Source organism: Chenopodium album, chromosome 17, assembly GCF_948465745.1.
Source record: "Chenopodium album chromosome 17, dcCheAlbu1.1, whole genome shotgun sequence".
Lineage (NCBI taxonomy): Eukaryota > Viridiplantae > Streptophyta > Magnoliopsida > Caryophyllales > Amaranthaceae > Chenopodium > Chenopodium album.
In genome coordinates, this window is record NC_137850.1 from 43,218,439 (window position 1) to 43,239,067 (window position 20,629).

The window sequence follows — 20,629 nt, forward strand, 5'->3', positions numbered from 1 at the left end:
CACTCGCTGCCATGCATATACGATAAGGGTCAAAATTGTTTAAAAGAAAAAGAAAATCCATTCTTTCCTATTTAACCTCTCCTGCCTATATACTTTGTATTCTTTATCCAAAATCTGTAACAAAAATTACAATCACGTTTTTCACATTTAGTGTATTTTAGAAAAATACTCCTTCCGTTTTTAAATACTTGCTCCACTTTCTATTTGCAGCCGTTTTTAAATACTTGCTCCATTTCCTTATTTAGAAAGTTTTATAATATTTAATCAATTTCTCTCACCTAGTGGTCCCAACATATATTCTCTCTCCTCCGATTCTCTCCACTACTTTTGCTTTCTATAATTTTTTATTCTTCTACCAACTCTCTACCTCCATATTTTATTACTTTATCTAATTTCTCCTAAAACTCGGCGCATAGATAAATGGAGCAAGTATTTAAAAACATAGGGAGTACAAAACACCACCGACAGTGAGACATCGTCAGCTTTTATATTTTCCTTTGAATTTTGTTTGTTTTGTAATTCTTGTCAAAAAAAAAAAAAAAAAAAAACACCAAAGGTTTTGTGTATGTTGGGATCACAATAGCACTTTAAACCTTTAACCCTGCACAAAATCAATACAGTCAATCACTAGCTTAAAGTCTAACAAAATTTAATTACACAACACAAACCAAAGGTAGCCCAATCGACCTATCAGAATCCCAAATCCCTGTCAAAAATATACTTATATCTATATCTATCTATATATATATATAACAAACTATGTACATCAAATTGAAACCACATTCAAACATAAAGAATGCAGCTTCTAAAGAATAAGGAATGGAAGAGCACATCTCTAAGAACTATACAAGGCTATGTGCTTCTAAGAATTTAATCACCAACAAATGACTATTTACAATTTGCACAGGAACTACTCTTTAGTCTTCAGCCATTCCGATCCAATGGTGAAGACCGTTTGTCACAAGCCAAGTCTACACCTGAAGTAAAAGCATTGCAATTTGAGAATTTTGGTTCATGGGTGTTGAAACACAGATTTCATGATGTGCAAAGTTAGAGCCTAGAGGTTTCAGTACACTAGCCAACATGAATTACACAAGACATATATGAAGTGGAAATCTTAATCACACATTAGAATCATGCTTAACACCAAATTTAAGAAAGCAGCTAAAATTTTAAACATAATCCTGAGCCAACGTGGATACAAATGGCATAAAATTAAGAAATAATGAACTGAATTTAAATATTTAAAAAAACTCACTTTAAATCGAAAGTGCATCAGAATCCAACAAAGCCATTGTTGACTCTGCACAACTAATGCTGCAAATTTTTGAGAAGACATCAAAGCTCATCGAGAATGACTGGCAGTAACCCAAAGAGTTCATCACTAACTTGGTAGATTGTGTTAGCTAGTTCAACTTTGTTCCCAGGAGCGAGACGGGCCTAAGTACTTGTTCAGAGATTCCTCCTTATGTTCAAGATCAAGGCTGCAAATACATCAAGCATGGATGAGTATTTAAGATTTGTCAACGATGGCCAATGAAAAATGAAGAATAATAGATTTCAAGTAGACCTATTTCTGACACCAAGAAGAGCACAGTGCAGAGCTTGTGCAGCAGCAGATGCAGGAGCTATGGCTGCAACTGGAGCTCCCCTGACTGCACTCACAATAGCAGAACTAGCACCACCACCGCGCTGATACGCTTTCATGGGAGTATGAATCAGTGCAGAGGCAGTCTTTCCCAGACCATCACTAAGACTCTCATAAGCCTGTTGCAATCACAAGCATCAACCAATTACTAAAAGCATTGGATCTCTAAACAGTCAACTGTTTCCTTATTTATAGAGCTAACAGCTGAAAGAAGAGTGACAATGCTACTTATACACGTAATTCCACTATAAACCCGTAATTTTCATATATCACTTGCAATTGCCTTTTTAATCAGGGATCTAGCAGGTATAATCTTATTGAAATTGAAGGACAAGGATTAAAGCCAAAAAGAGCATCATTGGAACTTTATAGCTGTATTCAAAGACTCAAAGTTGAACATAGCTCATTATTTTGAACTACGAAGCACACGAAAAACTAACACAGATCCTAAAATCTCAGTCAGAGCAGGCCAATTTTTGCATATAACCTTAAATGATACACAAGATAATTAATCTTGTTACCTCAACTATAAATCGTCCAAAGCTAGTCAAAGTAGAATACATGTTGAGAGCTAAAGTCAAAGTGTTGCAAGTAAAATAAAAAACAGAGGAAGTAAAATATAACTAACAGCAAGATAACCCTGCAATGATGCCCTCCACTAATATTTAGAAGAAATTATGGATTCGCTAGGACAAAAAGTAATATCAACATCAACACAACACTAAAGCTAGTCCTCCCGTGGCAAGGAGGGGTTAAGGGATGTACACAGCCTTGCCCCTGCAATGATGATGAGGCTGCATCTAATAAACCTTTTGGCTAGAAATGCAATGCCCATTCAAAATGAGATATCTAACAGCTTTGTTCAAAGTGGAAAGCAAAAGGTATGGAAGATAAAAAAAATAAAAAAATTCTAAAAGAAGATTTCCAGGATAAGCAGCTTCCTTGCTTGTAAAAAGTCAAAAAACAGAAATACTGTAATTGTTGACTCAACATTATAAAACAATTAAATTAAACAACTGTTTTAAAGCAAGGTATGCAAATGCTGACCCGTCGAAGTCCATGTTGAGCATCTTCTGGCTGATCAGAGCCACGCTTTTTCTTGACTTTTCTTCTGACAGGATGGGGCAATGACGGCTGAATGCGTGTAACAATGCATTCTGCATGAAGCAGAATCTCATGAGCCCCTGCTGCCAAATGCACACCAAGACCAAGAGCTTCAACTGAGATACTCCTAAGAAATGCCACAGTCCCTGAAAAAAATCCAAGCAAGATAGTTCATCAGTTCATATTTAGCTAAGGGTAAGCAGCATTAGGGACCGTTTAATTCAGCAAAGGAAGGAATCAAGTGTGAGATTCTGCTTGGACTTGAAGGAAGAATATGACAGTGACAGTGTCTGTGTGTGTGTGTGTGCGTGCAAGTGTGTGTGTCCTCATTTTCCTTAATAGATTTAAGGCAATAAGCTTTGAGTTGAGTCTTCAACCCCTTTCTCTCTTTAACCAAAACCACCATGGCCACAGTCCTCTTTCATGAACCATAAAAACCACCTTCCCCTCTTGGTTATCATGACCAATGGACCATCACCAAGGTTGCTATTAAATTATCAAATGGGGTTTACAATCCTAGTCTTTCAACTGTGGACACAATGCAAGCAACAATATAAGGCAAAGTAAAATAAACAAACCAATGGAGTATATAATTTTCAAATGGGGTTTACAATCCTAGTCTTTCACTAGATTTTTGTTTTTTTTATTATTAACTTCATAATTTTTGAAGGGGTATATAATTGAAAACTAATCACTGGTGGCCTCAATTACAGACATAACTAGTAATTCAAAGGTGATGGTTGTTACCGTGATGGAATACAAGGGAGGACAGGATGAAAAAGACATATAGAAGTGGTTGTGAATATGGAAAGTGGTCACAGGAGGTTGAGACTATTGAGAGGCAACCAGGATAAAGGAGAGAAAGGGAGGGGAAGGAGGCAAGGAAAAGGTGGAAGGGGAATGGATTTTGGATGGCAGGAAGCAGTATTGCAGTAACGGTAATGATAGCGATAAAAGAGCAAGTATGCTTTTGAATAATAGACGGGGTAGATATTTCAAAGGAAACCAACCCTCCAACAGGTAAGAAGGAACCCTTACCTGGGAAGTTTATGGGGGTGGCTCACTGGTATTAAATTATTCACATTTGTTAAAAATCACTCTGTATGAATTTGATTTATTCTAAAAACCCAAATTGACCTGTTACTCCAGTACAACAAGGCCTTACAATTTTACTTTTTCCATACCACTTTTGTAATATTTTCAACTCATCACATAGATCTCATCCTAGAGATTCTGTATTTTTCATACAGAAAATTTCCAGTAAAATATACAAAAAAAAAAAAAAAAAAAAAAAGGTTCTTCTTCCAATCTCATCAGTTCCAAGACAATGAATTAAATCCCTCAGCGAGCAAAATACTAAAGGAAAACAAGATTAATAATTAACATTCAAGGAATCTACTAGGGAGCTAAATATCAGCTTTGGGGAAACATAACAAAGCAAGGAAGAAATGCACATTGCTCTACAACACCATAGCTGGAATTATATCAAAAAGAGATACAGCTGACATCTAGTTTAGTAGGCACACTTTAATGTTCTTCCACTGAACCAAAAATCTTATCCAAATTTCAGTAAACAAATTTTGATTTTCATTAAAAATGTAAGGAATTTCTTGGCAGTAGAGTTAGAGAATTATGAAGAATAACAACATAAAAACCAATAGGAAAGCAGCCAACAGATCTCAGTTTATATAATCCATAACATATAATCAAACTGATAGCAAGTGGATAAGACAAGTTAAAAAGCTACCTCTTTGTAAACCCTTCACTAATCTATGATCCCTCCTATAATTCTTCACTGGAAGAGAAACCAACTTCGCGGCACCAGAGCCCACAGCAACAAAAGATCGAATGGCAGGAAGTCCTCGCAAAAGTTTATGGATCTACATTTTCAGAACAATGACTTCATTAATTTACACTGGAGACACAGTGATACAAATCAATAAGTTTAGAATTACAGCTACAATTCACATGTAAATTAAACCAAATTAGCAAAACCTGATTTTGCGAAATATCTTCCAGCCATTCACCAAGAGTAGTTTCACATACATTGCCCCATCCATAAATACCAGCAGCTTGAACATGCTTGAGATGAAGCTCAACCCCCTGCATAGATAATGAGTAAGGACAGGTTATTTCACAATCATTACATAGCTATTGAGCGACATAGAGTGGGTCAGATTAAAAACTGAATGAATTAGAATTTCAAAAAATCAATATAGTACTAGGGGAAACACAATTTTCATACTAACATGTTCACTGATTTTCAAGATTTGGTGCAATAAAATTAACATGGGAATATATTACCTTCCAAGGAACAAGATTTACAAGCTCCACATACTTCCCTCCACTTAACGCCGCAAGGTCAACACGATTAGGACAGTAGTCAACTCGAAGAATAATAGGCCGGATGTCAAATTTCTGCAGGAACATTATTGGCATTAATCTCCCCAGTCTAAACATCCACATTAGAATAAAGACAACATATGGCTTACCATGGTGAACAATTGAGTACTTGTTATTTTAAACCCTCTTGTAACTGAAATTACACTTTATTTTAAGTTAATCATATGGCTTACCACGGTGAACAATTTGCACACTTATAAGAATTAACTTTTCTGAGTATTCCAGCATGTAAAACAATGTAGCACAATTCAACTATTCCCCAAGTCCTTAAATTGTGTTAGGAGTATTGTTAAAGGGTAATAGGGAAAATTTCAAATTTAACTTACTAAATTTAAGAGAGCCCTATTAGTTTTGAGCAGATATGTGACCAATTATTTTGGACAAGAGTTATTATTTCTCACCTGTGACTCCTACACTATGCACTTCGGAGAATCTAGATTTGTTCTTAATAAGCAAGATATAGCTTGTGTAAGCCACAACAAAATCCAACACATGTTCCACATCACACTTTTGACCAGATACATGTGATTAAAATCTTAAAAGGCACATGACAACTCCTTCTACATACTTCTTTCATTTTCGTAGTAAAATTATCAGCAATTCTTTCTTATGAACATCAGATTCAGACTTATATATGACAAGTCAGTCCTAAGTCCTAACACTTGTATTCCTTCAGCAGTTCAGTATCTTGCATTCATTTATTTTATTTTATTTTTTTATTTGGAGGGGAGGACAGTAAATGAGCAACTTTAAAACAAATAATCTCCCAAAGATAAGACTTGACAGGCAGATTAATACCTAGGTTTGAGGTGGGGAATCTGTAAAGCAATCTGGGTTCCTCCCAGGCCTAAGAAAGGCCGCAAGGTAGAGGATTGTTCGAAACAAAGCCAAGCCTTCACAGAGGGGGTAATTTACTACATGTTCAGATTCAACATTCAATTCCAACACAAAACAACCTAGGCTTCAAAAGCTATAAAAAAATTCACTACAAGCTTTCTAGCCACTCCCAACTTTAAGACTAGCTGACCTAGGATAAAATTGTGAGACATTTGGTTTCCTATTATTCTTCTTCACAAACTCCCTACAGATTTCTCAACAGGAGACAAGTGAGTATATAACCATAGAGCTAGTATCTATATAGTCCAGGTGGGCAATTAGATATTTGAATATAAAAAAAAAAAAAAAAAAATACACACACATGTGCTAAATACTTGCCTGAAAGTAGGGAAGCAATGCTTCATCCACAAGGCTAAGAGCTTTCGACTTACTATCTTCTGCTGTAATAACATCTGATGAGCCTGAACATTGTGCGTCACCATTTGAGGAATCGTCTGATGAATACTTGCCCCCAAAGAAGGAAATAAGAAAATCAAGCTGGCTCTGATGAAGATGCAATAATATTGGAAGGACAGCTATGCGTAACCTGCAAATCCAACTATTTGTTAAGAGTCATTGCAATCATTAAAAAGGGGGGGGGGGGGGGGGTAAGAACTGTCTGCAGTGAGATCCAATTTACATAAGCAATCCGGACAATGACCTGACAGACAGATCAGAACAGGTTACAGACCTAAAAGTGGACAACTAGCATGAATACAAATTGACCTCCCAAAATATAAACATTAATGGGATCTAATGATATGCAGGTCAATAACTAAAAATAAAAAAGAGAAGTTATAAAATAGAAGTAACAAATCTTTACAGCATAAACATATTGACTTTTCAGACCACAGTCATGCTCATGACTTTGACTAAAATTTGGCCGAAGCGGCAAAATACTTAGCTACCTAGTACAGCAACTGCACTGAAAGCATTCAAAAAATACCTAATAACTTTAGCTTCTGCCTAATCATGACATTATTTCCTCCATTTTAGATTATCTGACCTAGTGACCTCTCAGCTAGCACCTCATTATTTGTCACCTTAAGTATCAATGCACCATGATATGTTTATTTAAAATACCAAAGCAACATAATTTCTGAATGTTAAATAAATTTGTAATACATATGCATGACCTAAAAGACTTGTTTTGGGAGAGGATGACTGTTAACTAGACCTGCAAAGCATAAAATATTCTATGACCATCCTTTCATCATGCCAATCTCAACACAACCAATAACACACAACCAAGACCAGCAGCAAAGTATCCACAGTCAGAAAATCCAATTTTGCTAAAAGAACCCTTTCCCTTATGGATTTTCAAGGACATTGTCCCACCATTTATTTCCAACTTTCTTAACAAAAAAATATATAAAGTCACTTGCTTGGTTGCTCCATTCAGAAAACAAAGGAAGGTATCATTAGATGGAAAGTGTCTCTACTAATAGCAACAGAGAAGTCCCATTGACCAAAAAAAATAAAATAAAAATAAAATAAAATTGCATACCGATACTCCTCGAGAGGAGTCGTGGGATCTGGCCTGACAGCTTCCAAGTCGAGTTTGAATGCCTTTGAGAAAGATTGCCTAGGCCGGTCCTTAGAATGATAATATCCAAGCACCTTGTAGATGAGGAAAAATATGTAACTAAGAATGCTCTACAGAAAAAACAGCAAAACAGAAACCTGAAAAGGTGCCCAAAGGCCATACCAGTTTCCAAGGAGCATTTCTGCTTTTGTCATATATGTGAAGATCTTGGATAGAAAGACATAGTTTTGAAGCACACAAGTCCCCATCTGGAAAGACGTCATAATGGACATTCATGTTTGATAGTGAAAGCTCTAAACATATAGCTTCATCCCTTCCACAGATATCAGCAGAATGCCAAACAGTTTCCTCCAAGTCATGCCAGTCAGAACCAGCATACATCCGCCATTTAATGTCCACATTATCCAATAGTAAACGTCCTTTGAATCTTTGGCAAACGTTACCTTCCTCATGATTTTGCTTGCCTTCCAGAAGCTGTTTTGAGTGAGATTGACCAGTTTGATCAGGTACATAATTTTCCAAAATACTCAAGGATGTACTACCATACCATCCACATTTTCCTCTTTGGACATCCACATTTCCCCTACTCTCTGTATTAGATTGGTAATCAACTTCAGGAAAATGGCTGTTAATGGTTAGTTCTGATAAAGATCTTAAATCTGATAGGCAATAGCCTTCCATGATCTCCGTCTTCTGTAGAATTGACGAATGACCATCTTCCATAGAAACTCCATGACATGGATAGGTGAAGCTATGCCCCTCAAGAAATAGATCATTATCATTTCCCTCAACTGTATTAAGTTCTGACAAATCAGATGGGCTCATGGATTTTCCACTGAAAAGAAAGGCATCTTCAGATATTTCACCCATTAAGCCAACCAACCCAGAATCAAACTTTGAATCTGGACCAAGTTGCTGTACCTTCAGTTTCCTTGGAGAAGAATTGCTGCTGGTTTCTGATACTCCTTCACAAACATCCTCTCCTTGAACCTGTTTTAGAGAATTCCACCTGTTTTGCAAGTGGACAAGAGACTCCTCCATGTCTGGGGCATAGAGCTGCTGGAGTTGGGAAGCCAGGCGTATTAAACCAAGTGTTGTATCATGACAAGTACTGATGACCACATGAGATTCGGAACAATTTAGTTCCCATTTAACGTCATTTTCACAGTTGATCCTTAAAATAGCGTCAACCAGAGCCTCCCGAGCAACCTTGACATAGCCAAGTTTATGCAAGTATTTAACACCGTACTCACCCACAAGCCTTTCCTGCTTTGTTGCAACATGAACTAGAAGACCCACATCTTGAAACCGGATACTGTAGTCGTTTACTAGATTACCAGCTACCATTGTACAGGAAAGTGTAAAAGATGATGCAGCCAGCAGACAAGCAATATATGGCTCACATGAGTCATCATCAAGGTTAACAGATATACGAGATTTAGAATTGAGACATTCTCCACTCACTTCTAACTCGCATAAGTATGGCTCATAGCTCAATGCAACATCGATGAATTTTAGAACGAAGAAAAGCCTCTGAGAATCACCCTTATGCTGATCAGATTTAACATTTTCGCCTGTTACAGGAGATGGCAAGCTAAAGAACGAAAGTATCTTATCAAGCCAATCTAAGCGGCCTCCTGGTGCAACAATGGTCCCACATTTCAAACGAATTGACATATGATTATGGAGACTCTCTGGGTCAGACATGTGAACAATATCAAAGCCAGCATGGCTGTAGGACAAAACATTTGAACCTTCTCCATCACCACGTCCATTTGAACTATCGCTACAAGATATCAGAAGAACATCCTGATCAGCCAATGAAGTGATAGAACCCCACAACTTTCCTTCACGATGAGATACCCAAAGAAAACTAGCACCACCGATAGCTCCAACATCAGAAACAGAAAGCAATTGCAGATTCTGGATTTCCAGTCTTAACCTGTGCCATGAACCTGGAAGTTCTCTCTGTAGTGAGCTTTTAAGGCAGTCTCCTTGGTCAAGTTCAATATGAATTTTTGCCAGACCGCATTCCAGGAGTACAGATGACTGGTTTAAACTTGTTCCTCTATTTTCATAAGCTGTGTCACTACCTGCACTGGTTAACGCATCCATGGCCTGACTCAAAAGGTCAAAAAAGCATAAATACTGAGACCTGCGAAGAGTAACCACCATGACAGGTACACTAATATGCAGAAAGAATTTGGAGCTCAATATCAGCTCTTTTTGTTTTTGGGAAGATAGATCCCCTTTTTTGTCCCTAGTTGATACAGAAGTAAACTCATAATCACTTGTCGCAGATGACATTTTACCAGCTGACCCATCAGATGTTGCTAAAACCTTCGCAATCTTTGTAATCCAAGGACCAGTGACTGCATCTTTGTGCCAAAGCATACTGATCAAACTAACCCAATGAGTTCCATTCCCAAGGGCTAGAATTAGATGAGAGCAAAGTTTCTGACTCTCCAACTCAGTGGCCTTACCAGCATCATCATCCACAGCACTAACGATATGGTAAACATCAAGATTAACAACATTTAACTGCACTGAGTGAGAAGGTGATGGAGTATATTTCTTCCAAGGTGTATCCTCTCGAAAAAAAGTAGACCCTTCAGCCTTCAATTTCTTGGAATTTGATGGAGAAGAGAAATCAAGAGCAATAAATTGGTCACAGCTTACATAGCTTTTCAAACCTCTACCATTCATAAAAGGGAAGCATAAAATTATCTTAGCATGAGTAAGAAATATGCCCCCTGCCAAGCTTCCTTTAAAGGATGTAGATGTGACATCAGAATGAATAGAAGATTTATGCTTCTCTTCAAAGGCTCCAGATGAAAAAACAGCCTCTGGTTCTTCCTTTATTGCAGAATTAACAAGTGCCTTTGAAAATTCCAGGACCATGTTTACCACATCAAAGTTCAACCACAATATGAAAGGTGGAAGCTTTAACGAAAACGAAATTTTCGTAGTTGACTGACCATCAAAGGATCTCGAACTCACCGCTAAAAGACACTGACTAGCACCAGAAGTTTCAAACAAGGTAGCCTTCACTGTATTGTTGCCACAAGCACAGTTTTGTGTACTCGATAAGCTAGATGGAGCATTCCCAAGCTTAGTTGCATCAGAAAATACCATACTCAATGGTTCAGAAAACAAACAATTTGAAGGCAGAACACCGAGAACCTTATCTTGCAAAGCTCGGATCATTAGAGTCTGATCACTCAAACCCTTCTCTTCACCGTACAAACTGAAATCTGCAGATTCCTTTTGACTGAAGTGTTCATCTAAGACAATGCGCTTGACAGTTGTTTCCAATTTCCACTCCTGAAGATACACCTGTTTGATTTACCAAATGTTAAAAGTTTAGTGAATATAACTTGGAAGCACAAACAAGATAGACTATGACTTCAAGCACACAAATTTACCTGGACATCTATGAGAATATCTTGCAAATTTAAACACAGATGGTGAGCATCAAAATCAATACCACCTTGCTCATCAGCTGGCCTTCGCTGAGTCGACTGGTCTTCATCAGAAAAGGCTAATATTGTTGAAAGCCCAACAAGATTAATCTTGAGATTTGTTTGCACATGCTGCTGCTCTGCACAAAGAATAGAGAAAAAAAATATATTACTGCACTATAGAATGCTAATTTCCAAGCATAACACTAGTGAAAAGAACCTCTTCCAAATCACAGTAAGGGTTCAAGATACAAGCAGAGAACGTAATCAGAATCTCAGAGAGACCATAGGAAGTGATATCAGAAGCTTTTAGTGACCATAAGATCAAGAACAATATTTCTCAGAGCAATGGATGAAAATTATACTATTAGTGTACAACATATTAGCACAAAAGCCCTTCAAATAAAATTTCATTCAAAATCAATAGTTAAGAAAAAAAGATATTCTAGTTCTTTCATATGCAAGATCCTTCAACTCATCTAACAATTATTTTGAAAAATCAAATGCTAGATATTAGACTTACAAAAAGATCACGACTTCATCACTAATTAACAACTCCTTTCTACAATGCACAACTGCTAGTAACACAAAAATTTTCTATAGTTCCTTCAGGGTTTCTCTTTCAAACATTGGAAGAACAATCTGTTATGCTTTATTTTTTTTGCTCCATTGAAATTCTTTGGAGAGCTTCCAGATTAGTCCTTTAGTTACTCATTCAGTGCCAATGTTCTTAGTTAAAAATCATTAATAAAACACAAAAGTGATAACGACACGAGATCTTAAAGATGCAAAGTACAGCAAAGCAAACAACTAACAAGAAGACTGAGATAACAAGCTTACCAGCACCAACGTTCAAAGATCCAGAAGCAAGATTTGATGCAGCAGTTATTGCGCTAAAAACAGAGCATGTCCAGTTCCACATTCCACTACTGCCCATGAATTGGGAACTCCTCAACTCATCCAAACATTCGAAAAACTGATCTACACTGCAGACAGCAAAAGGACAACTTGATTGAGAATCAAGTAAATAAAGACTGTACTTTAAAAAATAAATCCTCAATATATATATATATATATATTCCTATTATATGAACGTATTAAAAAGGTTATCAGCATATTAAGAAAGAGAACCTGGCTCCTAGATTTGCCTCTTCAATTCCTGGATTGTCATAGTTTCCATTATAAAAGGGCACCCAATCTGATATGAAACATGACTCCTTAAGAAGAACATCTGTAACCATTTCTTCCCTTGAAGACAAATTTAATTTAAGAGAACTATCAAATTCTGGAGTAAGGTACTTGTCAGACAGCACTGAAGAAGGAAAAGCTGATGGACTGCACTGAGATGTTGAGTCAGAGACAACAGTGTCGACAGACATGTGATTGACATCATCAACCTTGTTATTCTCATATTTCTCAAGCAAATCCCAGGTAGCTTGTATCCACTTTAGGGTGCTGGGTTGCAATTTCACAATTACGGTGTCCACATTTACTTCTGCATCAACTTTGCAGGTATCCAAAGAACCATTCTTCCAAGGAATAGACAGCTTCATAGAACCACAAAAACCACCTCTTTCCCCAGTCAACAGAGGTTTCGAAGCAAGATGTGTTTGATTGTATCCACTATAAATCTGAAGAAGCTCAACTGTAGCTCCTTGAAATTTAAGAAAATTTGTCAGATGGCTTATACCCAGAAAGTCTTCAGAATTTGAACCATCAATTAAACTCTTGTCTTCAGAAATACAAGTTCCACATTCAATTTCTGCAACTCGAAACACCAAAGCATCATGAGACCCTTCTTCTTTATCCCTTCCTACTTCAGCATCAAATGCAACAATCACACTTTTTATTCTGATACAGAAGCTCGTCAACAACCACTTCACCATCTTAGCGACTGTCTTAACGCCTTCATGAACATTGACAGAAGCAGCTGCAGACTTGTAGACCATATCATGTTCAACTGTTCCCATGTCATTATTCACATGATAATTTTCATTTGAATCATGAGTTCCAACTACCTCTTGTGAATTGCCACCGTCAAATGGAAAAAGCACAAGCTCAAGCTCATCCACTTCAACTTCACAACCTTCACCATTCCAAGGCATTTTTATTAATAATGAACGGATTGATCCTTCTTTCACCCTAAATACTGATATTTTCCCCAACTGAAATGAAACAAGAAACTTTAGTTATCACAAAACACATTACCCACAAAAACAAAAAGATGATGGCTATAAAAGATGAGTAAAATGTGCAATCAAGACATATTAAGTACTTCCTCTGTTTTTATTTACTTGCAACACGGCACTTCGGCATGCACTTTAAGGGAGATATTACACCAGGTAAACGGGCAAATTAATTGACAATTTTACCACCGATAAGAAGAAAGTGATAAGTTACTACGTTTTAAATTTCATAGTTTAATTCGTCCGTTTACTTCGTCTAATCACTTCCTCAAATAACGTGCCAAAAAGGTGTTTTGCAAGTAATTAAAAAGAGCAATCATGGAGAACGATCTATTATAAGCCAATCTATGAGAAAAGCTACTTAAGAAATTTAAACAGCTTCCTTAAAAGTACTTATGTTTTTAAAACACTAATCTATTAAATTCATCAATAAGGTGGCCAACAAATCCAAACCACAGTCCCCTTCCCCTAATCCTAACATTTCTCCTCTCCCCATTGCTGCCGTCATTGTTATACTATCATCACCACCAATAAGGTGGCTTTTTACTGTTTTTAAGTTGTCCCACTGATCCAGACCTCATTCCCCTTTTACCTATTTCAAGCATATCACCTTTCATCACTGTTGACATTGCTCTAAACTAACACCACCCTCACATAGTGTCTTCCTCCATTTCCTCTATCTCTTCAATTGCCCGATCACTATGGTTAGTGTTGCCACATTTGCGATGACAGGTCATATTAGTGGATGTTGGCAACAGTGGCCAGCTTTGGAGGTCAGAATTTTGCTTAGGTCAATCGTTAATGACTTATTAACAATACTACGTTAGATCAAGTTTTTGATCATGAACTAATCTTATTAATTCCCTAATTTAACTTAATGACAAAAAAAGTACCCTTTCTTCGTTTTTCCCCCCTCTTTTTCTATTCTTGTAAGTAAACTAAAAGCCCCTTTAGTTTACCTAAGACTCGGTTCAAATATTTCACAAATTTTTGTACTAGATCATTGGAAACAAATATACTCTTTCTTAATGAGGAGGGAGGGGCAGGAGAGGGAGACAGAGTGCAAAGGGAGTGGTGGTGGCACTAATGGTGAATAGAGGCATAAGAGGTATAGAAAGCAAAAATAGGTTTAAGGTGGTGGTGATGCCATCTTGACGGAGGAAAAAAGGACTTGGATACGGTGCATGCATTGTGGGGAATCTGATGGTCGTGGAAGATTGGAGGAGTTGGGATCAATGCTAGAGATGTCTAGATAGTGGTGCTGGAATATACTGCGTTACTTAAACAATTATCTTAGTCATAGAAATTAATGATATTTCCATTATTTATAGTTTTGATAAAATAAGTCATAAGGTATTATTCCCTCCGATCCTAACTATTCTTTCCACTTTGTGCACTTTGTCAACGCATTACTTTGACTATAAACATCTATAGTTGCATATTGGTAACAAAAAGTAAAAACTTATGACAATTGAACATTAATAAACTACTCATTGAGATGAATCAAATAAGACCCAACATGACCATCTTATGTTTTATATATTGAGAGTAGTTTAGAAGGGTTTCTAAGTTGATGAATAGTGCCAAAATTCCAAATGGAAAGAAAAACAAGGATCAGAGACCTCTATGTGGAATTACTAATCATATTGTCCCAAGCCCCCGAGATTTAGGATTCACGATGATGCTACTTAATAGTCGAATTATAGAAATTTGACAATAGTAATACCAAATTTGGAACTCCGCCAGTGGGTTTCCCGCTGCCAGTCCCAAGCCTGGATAAAGGAGGAGGGTTACGGTAGGCCAGTGACAGCCAGTATAAAACTTCGTCACATCCCATGACATGAGCCAAACAGATATTTTCGTGGGGGCGTTCCCTACTCAGCGACGCGCTGCACTTCCTAGACCCGGGTGTAGTGATAAGTATGCAAGGGTTGCTAGGTCGTCGCCCAGAAGCGACGCGCCACATTGCCCGAGTGTGGTGTCAAATGAGCAAGGGCGTGCCATTGGGGCGTTCCCTACTGAGCGACGCGCTGCACTTCCCAGACCCGGGTGCAGTGATAAGTATGTAAGGGTTGCTAGGTCGTCGCCCAGAAGCGACGCGCCATATTGCCCAATTGTGGTGTCAAATAATCAAGGGCTTGGAGTTGGGATCAGGAGGGAGCGTGGGAGAAAAGAATTTAGTTTGCGGATTGGTTCTTGGAATGTGGGGTCTCTTACGGGAAAATCAGCAGAATTGGTAGAAGTAATGAAAAGACGACGCGTGAACATCATGTGCCTCCAAGAGACAAGATGGACAGGAGAAGGAGCTCGAGGCTTGGTTTTGGGGTATAAGGTATGGTATGTTGGGCAAGAAACGAGCCACAGAACAAGGAATGGTGGAGCTAGGAACGGAGTTGGTGTGGTTCTCGATGAGAGGTTGGCAAAAGAGGTGATCGAGGTCTATCGGAAGAACGATAGGTTGATAAGGCTGAAGTTGCTATGTGGCAAGGAGATTGTGAATGTTATCAGTGCTTATGCTCCCCAAGTGGGTTTAGATGCAGAAGAGAAACGACAATTTTGGGAGGACCTAGACGAGGTGGTGCAGGGTGTCCACCACTCAGAGAAGTTATATATTGGAGGGGATCTAAATGGGCACGTTGGGGCGAGCCGAGATGGCTATGAGAGTGTCCATGGAGGCTTTGGGTATGGGCAGAGGGACGCCGGTGGTGAAGCTATTATGGATTTTGCCCAATCATATGATTTAATTTTGGCTAATACTTGGTTTAAGAAGAGGGATTCACACTTGATAACTTTTCGGAATGGAGCAAATGCAACTCAAATAGACTTCCTGCTCACAAGGAGCATAGATAGACAAAGTTGCATAAACTGTAAGGTTATCCCAGGGGAGAGTGTGGTCACCCAACACCGGCTATTGGTAATGACTATTCGTCTGAAAGAGAAGGCGAAGAAAAAAGTTAGACAAGAAGAACCAAGGATAAGATGGTGGACCCTAAGGGATGCAAAAGCTAAGGTTTTTACAGAAAAGGTAATTGAAGAAGCGGATTGGGATGGAGAGGTGGATCCGGACAAGACTTGGTTACGAATGAAGAACTGTTTCCTAAGAGTGGCCAAAGAGGTCTTAGGGGAAGTAAGGGGAAGAACTTCGGTACAGAGAGATACTTCGTGGTGGAATGAAGAGGTGAAAGCAGTAATTAAGCAAAAAAGGGAATGCTATCAAGCCTTAGGAAAATGTAGGAGTGATGAAACCTTTGCAGCGTATAAGGAGGCTAAGAGTAAGGCAAAGGCAGCTGTTCGCCAAGCAAAAGAAAAGGCATATCAGGAGGTTTATGAAAAGCTTGATTCCAAGGAGGGAGAAAGGATCATTTATAAGATGGCAAAGAGAAGACAAGAGGCAAGGAAGGATATTGGCATGGTGAAGTGTGTCAAAGATAAGAACCAAATGGTCCTAGTGCAAGAGGAGGGCATCAAGGACAGGTGGAAGGGGTACTTCGATGAATTATTTAATGGAAGTAATGGAGTTGTGATAGGAGATACCTCTATGAGTGATGAAGAAATCAACATGGAGTATGTGCGAAGGATTAGGAGAGTAGAGGTGGAGATTGCACTGAGGAAGATGAAACCTAAGAAGGCGGTTGGCCCTGATGGGGTACCGATAGAGGTGTGGAGGTGTTTGGGTAAGATTGGTATTGATTGGTTAACAAACCTTTTCAACAAGATATGGACGGCTACAAGGATCCCACAAGATTGGAGGAAGAGCACCTTGGTCCCGGTTTATAAAAACAAAGGAGACGCTCAAGATTGTTCTAACTATCGAGGAATTAAGCTTATGAGCCATACTATGAAGTTGTGGGAAAGGGTGATTGAACAAAGGTTGAGGGCATGCACAAGCATTTCAGATAACCAATTTGGTTTTATGCCTGGGAGATCTACTATGGAGGCAATCCATTTGATAAGACAAATGATGGAGTTTTATAGGGTAAAGAAGAAAGATCTTCATATGGTCTTTATTGATTTAGAGAAGGCATATGACAAGGTGCCAAGAGAGATACTTTGGTGGGCAATGTTGAAGAAAGGTATCCCACGAAGGTATGTAGACCTAGTTAAGGATATGTATCGGGATGTGTCAACAAATGTGAGGACATGCGGAGGGTTGACAAAAGATTTCCCTATTACAATCGGATTGCATCAAGGGTCTGCATTAAGCCCTTTTCTTTTTGCAACGGTTCTAGATGAATTAACTAGACCAATTCAAGATGAGGTTCCATGGTGTATGCTGTTCGCAGATGATATCGTTTTGGTGGATGAGACTAAGGATGGGGTTAATGTCAAGTTGGAGCAATGGAGGCAAAGGTTGGAATCTAGAGGGTTTAAGCTAAGTCGGAGTAAGACTGAATATTTGGTATGTCGTTTTGGCACTCAGAGGGGGACAAGCAATGAAGTGGTGAGTTTGGATGGAAAGGATTTGACCATGAGTGAATGTTTTAAGTACCTAGGGTCGATCATCCAGAAGAATGGTGACATTGATCAAGACGTGACCCACAGGATTAAGTCAGGGTGGCTTAAATGGAGAGCGGCCACGGGAGTGTTATGCGACCGCAGCATTCCCTTAAAGTTGAAGGGAAAATTCTACAGGACTGCCATAAGACCAGTGTTGCTCTATGGTACAGAATGTTGGGCTTCTAAGAAAGAGCATATTAAAAAGATGGAGGTTACGGAAATGCGCATGTTAAGGTGGATGTGTGGAAACACTTTAAGAGATAGAATCAGAAATGAGGTTATTCGCAAGAAAGTAGGTGTGGCGGGCATTGTAGATAAATTAAGGGAAAATCGTCTGCGTTGGTTTGGACATGTAAGACGGAGACCCGAGGGTGCACCGGTGCGAAGAGTGGAAGAGTGGGACCATGGAGGGATTAAACGAGGAAGAGGGAGACCAAAGATGACTTGGTTGGAAGGAGTGAGGAAGGATATGAAGTGCATGGATTTACGTGAGGATGAAGTTTTGGATCGTAAGGGATGGAGGAGAAAGATTTATGTTGATGACTACACGGAATAATCAAATTTGGTTCATGTTAGCCGACCCCACTTTTGGGATTAAGGCTTTGATTGATTGATTGATTGATTGATTGAATACCAAATTTGGGCCATAATCACAAGTTGCACTATCTCCCTTAGGAATCCCAAATATATAATCCTTTCACATGAATTGATGCCTAATATTACATCCTATAATCGCCACTCCATCAATATCCTATCCTCCTCCCCTGCCAACACTGCCACGTTGACACCACCACTCTTGTTAATCAAATAACTACTCTAAAGTTAATGTACTTGTAAATAATACACAGTCAATTTCAATTTTTTGAGCATAATTACATATTCCAAACATCACATAAATACGCCTCTCCAATAATAACAATACACATGCTTAATCAATTCTCCAGAAAACAAACTGAATTCTGCATTTAATTCAGTTCTAACATCTAAGAACACAATGAAAATCAACATAAACATAGAAAAAAATCATTAAAAATCACAAAAACTGTAATTTTTTTTTAAAAAAATACCTTTTGATTGAGATAATCAACATTAAGGGCGAGATCAGTGAGCTGAAGCAAACCAGCAGAAAGCTGAACATCAAGTTGATCAAGATCGATATCGCCATGAATAAACTTACCAAGCTTTTTCTTCAACAAAAACTTACACAACCTTTTAATGGCGTAACGAGACAGAATTGCCTCCGCCGACTTAGCGAAATTCCATGAAAACATCTTCCCCCAAATTTGTGTAATTAGGGTTTTGGAAATTGGGGGTTTTAGTGTTGAAATTGAGAGATTATGGAAGGTATGTTGTTCTCCATTAAAGACGCAGCCTCCACGAGACGACTGCTATGATGATGATGATGAGAGAGAAGGTATGACAAGTAAAGGAAACTAAATAATCCCGATTTCTTGATAGAATTGGAATAAAGTTGTAATTGTACTGCTTTTAGGATTTATTTACTCCGGATTTGTTTTGTTTTTTTAATGGAACCGGACCAACCGGTTGGGGCTTGTTGCTACTCCTTCTGTTTCGAAATAATTGACGATTTGACACAATTTACCAACTTTTTTATTTGGGTCGTTTTTAGAATAATTGACACATAACCTTAAATTATATCACTATGAGAGTATGAGTTGATATAATGGAGTTTTTACAAAGTGTTGTGGAATTAAAATTGTGGTACGGTGTGAAATTTAACTAAGGTGCAATTTGCAAAATTATAAAACAAATTGCAATATGATATTCGGTGGTTCAGACCGCAAACAATTAATCATACGGAGTATCTATAATTCAAAAAAAAAAAAAAAAATTGTACATCCAATTTATAATAATATTAGTGTACATCAAATAGTGTTAGAATAATTTTAATCGATTGGGATAACTTTTAACTTTTTAGGTAACTAAAAACCTGATACTTCTTATAATTTTATTGTAAATAGGTAATTGAATAAGTTTTAGAAGGCTAATATTTTTTTTTTAACCATTAGAAGGCTAATATAGTTATATAGCTACATACTTTCACTCAATTAACTTTATTGAGTAACTTTGTTGATAAAATATATGGAGTAGATAACTTTTGTTGTATTGGTTAACATTTACTTATTTTAGGTAATTTTTAATAATGTTAAGTCAATTTTTTACTAAGGGTGTATAATATTTATTATACAATCAATTTTTGTTAAAAGTTTGCGTTTATGTCACTAACAAAAGTTTGATAAATGGCATATGTAGATTAATTTCAAGACTGAACTTTTAACCATTTAATGTCACTAACAAAACTTGCCACATAATTTTCATTTCTAGTTTACAACTTTGATTTTCTCCTGTGATACAAAGGAAATATTAATATGATACTCCCCATGGCCATCCTTATAAAGTTATAATATAGTGTTTGTTTTTAATTATTTTTTTTCCAGAACTAATTAAAGTTAATATTTTCTTCGTTTTTTTGGGTGTATTACTTTTGTACTTGCGAAATTCTAAGCAATTCATAGAGTTGAAAGAGATAGAGAGAGAAAAAATAAGGATGATACATAAATAATTTGTTAACTAAATGAAAAGTACTGCATCTAAATTAAAATTTTAATTTATATATAAGTGATACGTTCCGCATCTCATACAAATAGAGAAAATACAAAAAACATGTGTAATATTATGACAAGCAAGAGGTCATCGAAAACACACTACTCTCTTCCGCCTTATTGACAGAGAAAGTAGTGTTTTAGCAGCAACCAAAGGATGGAATAATGTGCATAGCCAAGTCAATGATGTACACTTTAATAATTGGATCCATCATCACTTAACAACCCACCTTGGCCACAATGAAAGATATTCTTATCCTTATTAATCTTGCTTAAACAATAAA

General features: G+C 37.5%; 1 protein-coding gene across 1 annotated transcript; it reads right to left on the reverse strand.

Moving 5' to 3' along the window:
- Positions 1-615: 615 nt before the first annotated feature.
- On the reverse strand, positions 616-19,290 carry LOC145589789 (autophagy-related protein 2-like). Its single transcript, XM_081646474.1, has 14 exons — positions 18,789-19,290; positions 12,170-13,203; positions 11,879-12,024; positions 11,003-11,178; positions 7,740-10,913; positions 7,539-7,651; positions 6,371-6,578; positions 5,057-5,170; positions 4,748-4,855; positions 4,500-4,632; positions 2,696-2,898; positions 1,571-1,767; positions 1,259-1,484; positions 616-977 (listed from the first exon to the last, which is right to left on the reverse strand). The coding sequence occupies exons 1-13, from the start codon at positions 18,990-18,992 to the stop codon at positions 1,412-1,414; spliced, it is 5,883 nt and encodes a 1,960-aa protein (XP_081502600.1). The 5' UTR covers positions 18,993-19,290; the 3' UTR covers positions 616-977; positions 1,259-1,411.
- Positions 19,291-20,629: the final 1,339 nt, after the last annotated feature.

What these genes read in the sequence shown, in the direction of transcription:
- LOC145589789 (XM_081646474.1), bottom strand. Translation starts at nt 18,992, where the DNA reads ATGTTTTCATGGAATTTCGCTAAGTCGGCGGAGGCAATTCTGTCTCGT. An exon ending in AAGATATTTCGCAAAATCAG is followed by an intron (nt 4,633 to 4,747) that starts GTTTTGCTAATT and finishes CTGAAAATGTAG; the next exon opens with ATCCATAAACTTTTGCGAGG. An exon ending in CTCAACATGGACTTCGACGG is followed by an intron (nt 1,768 to 2,695) that starts GTCAGCATTTGC and finishes TGATTGCAACAG; the next exon opens with GCTTATGAGAGTCTTAGTGA.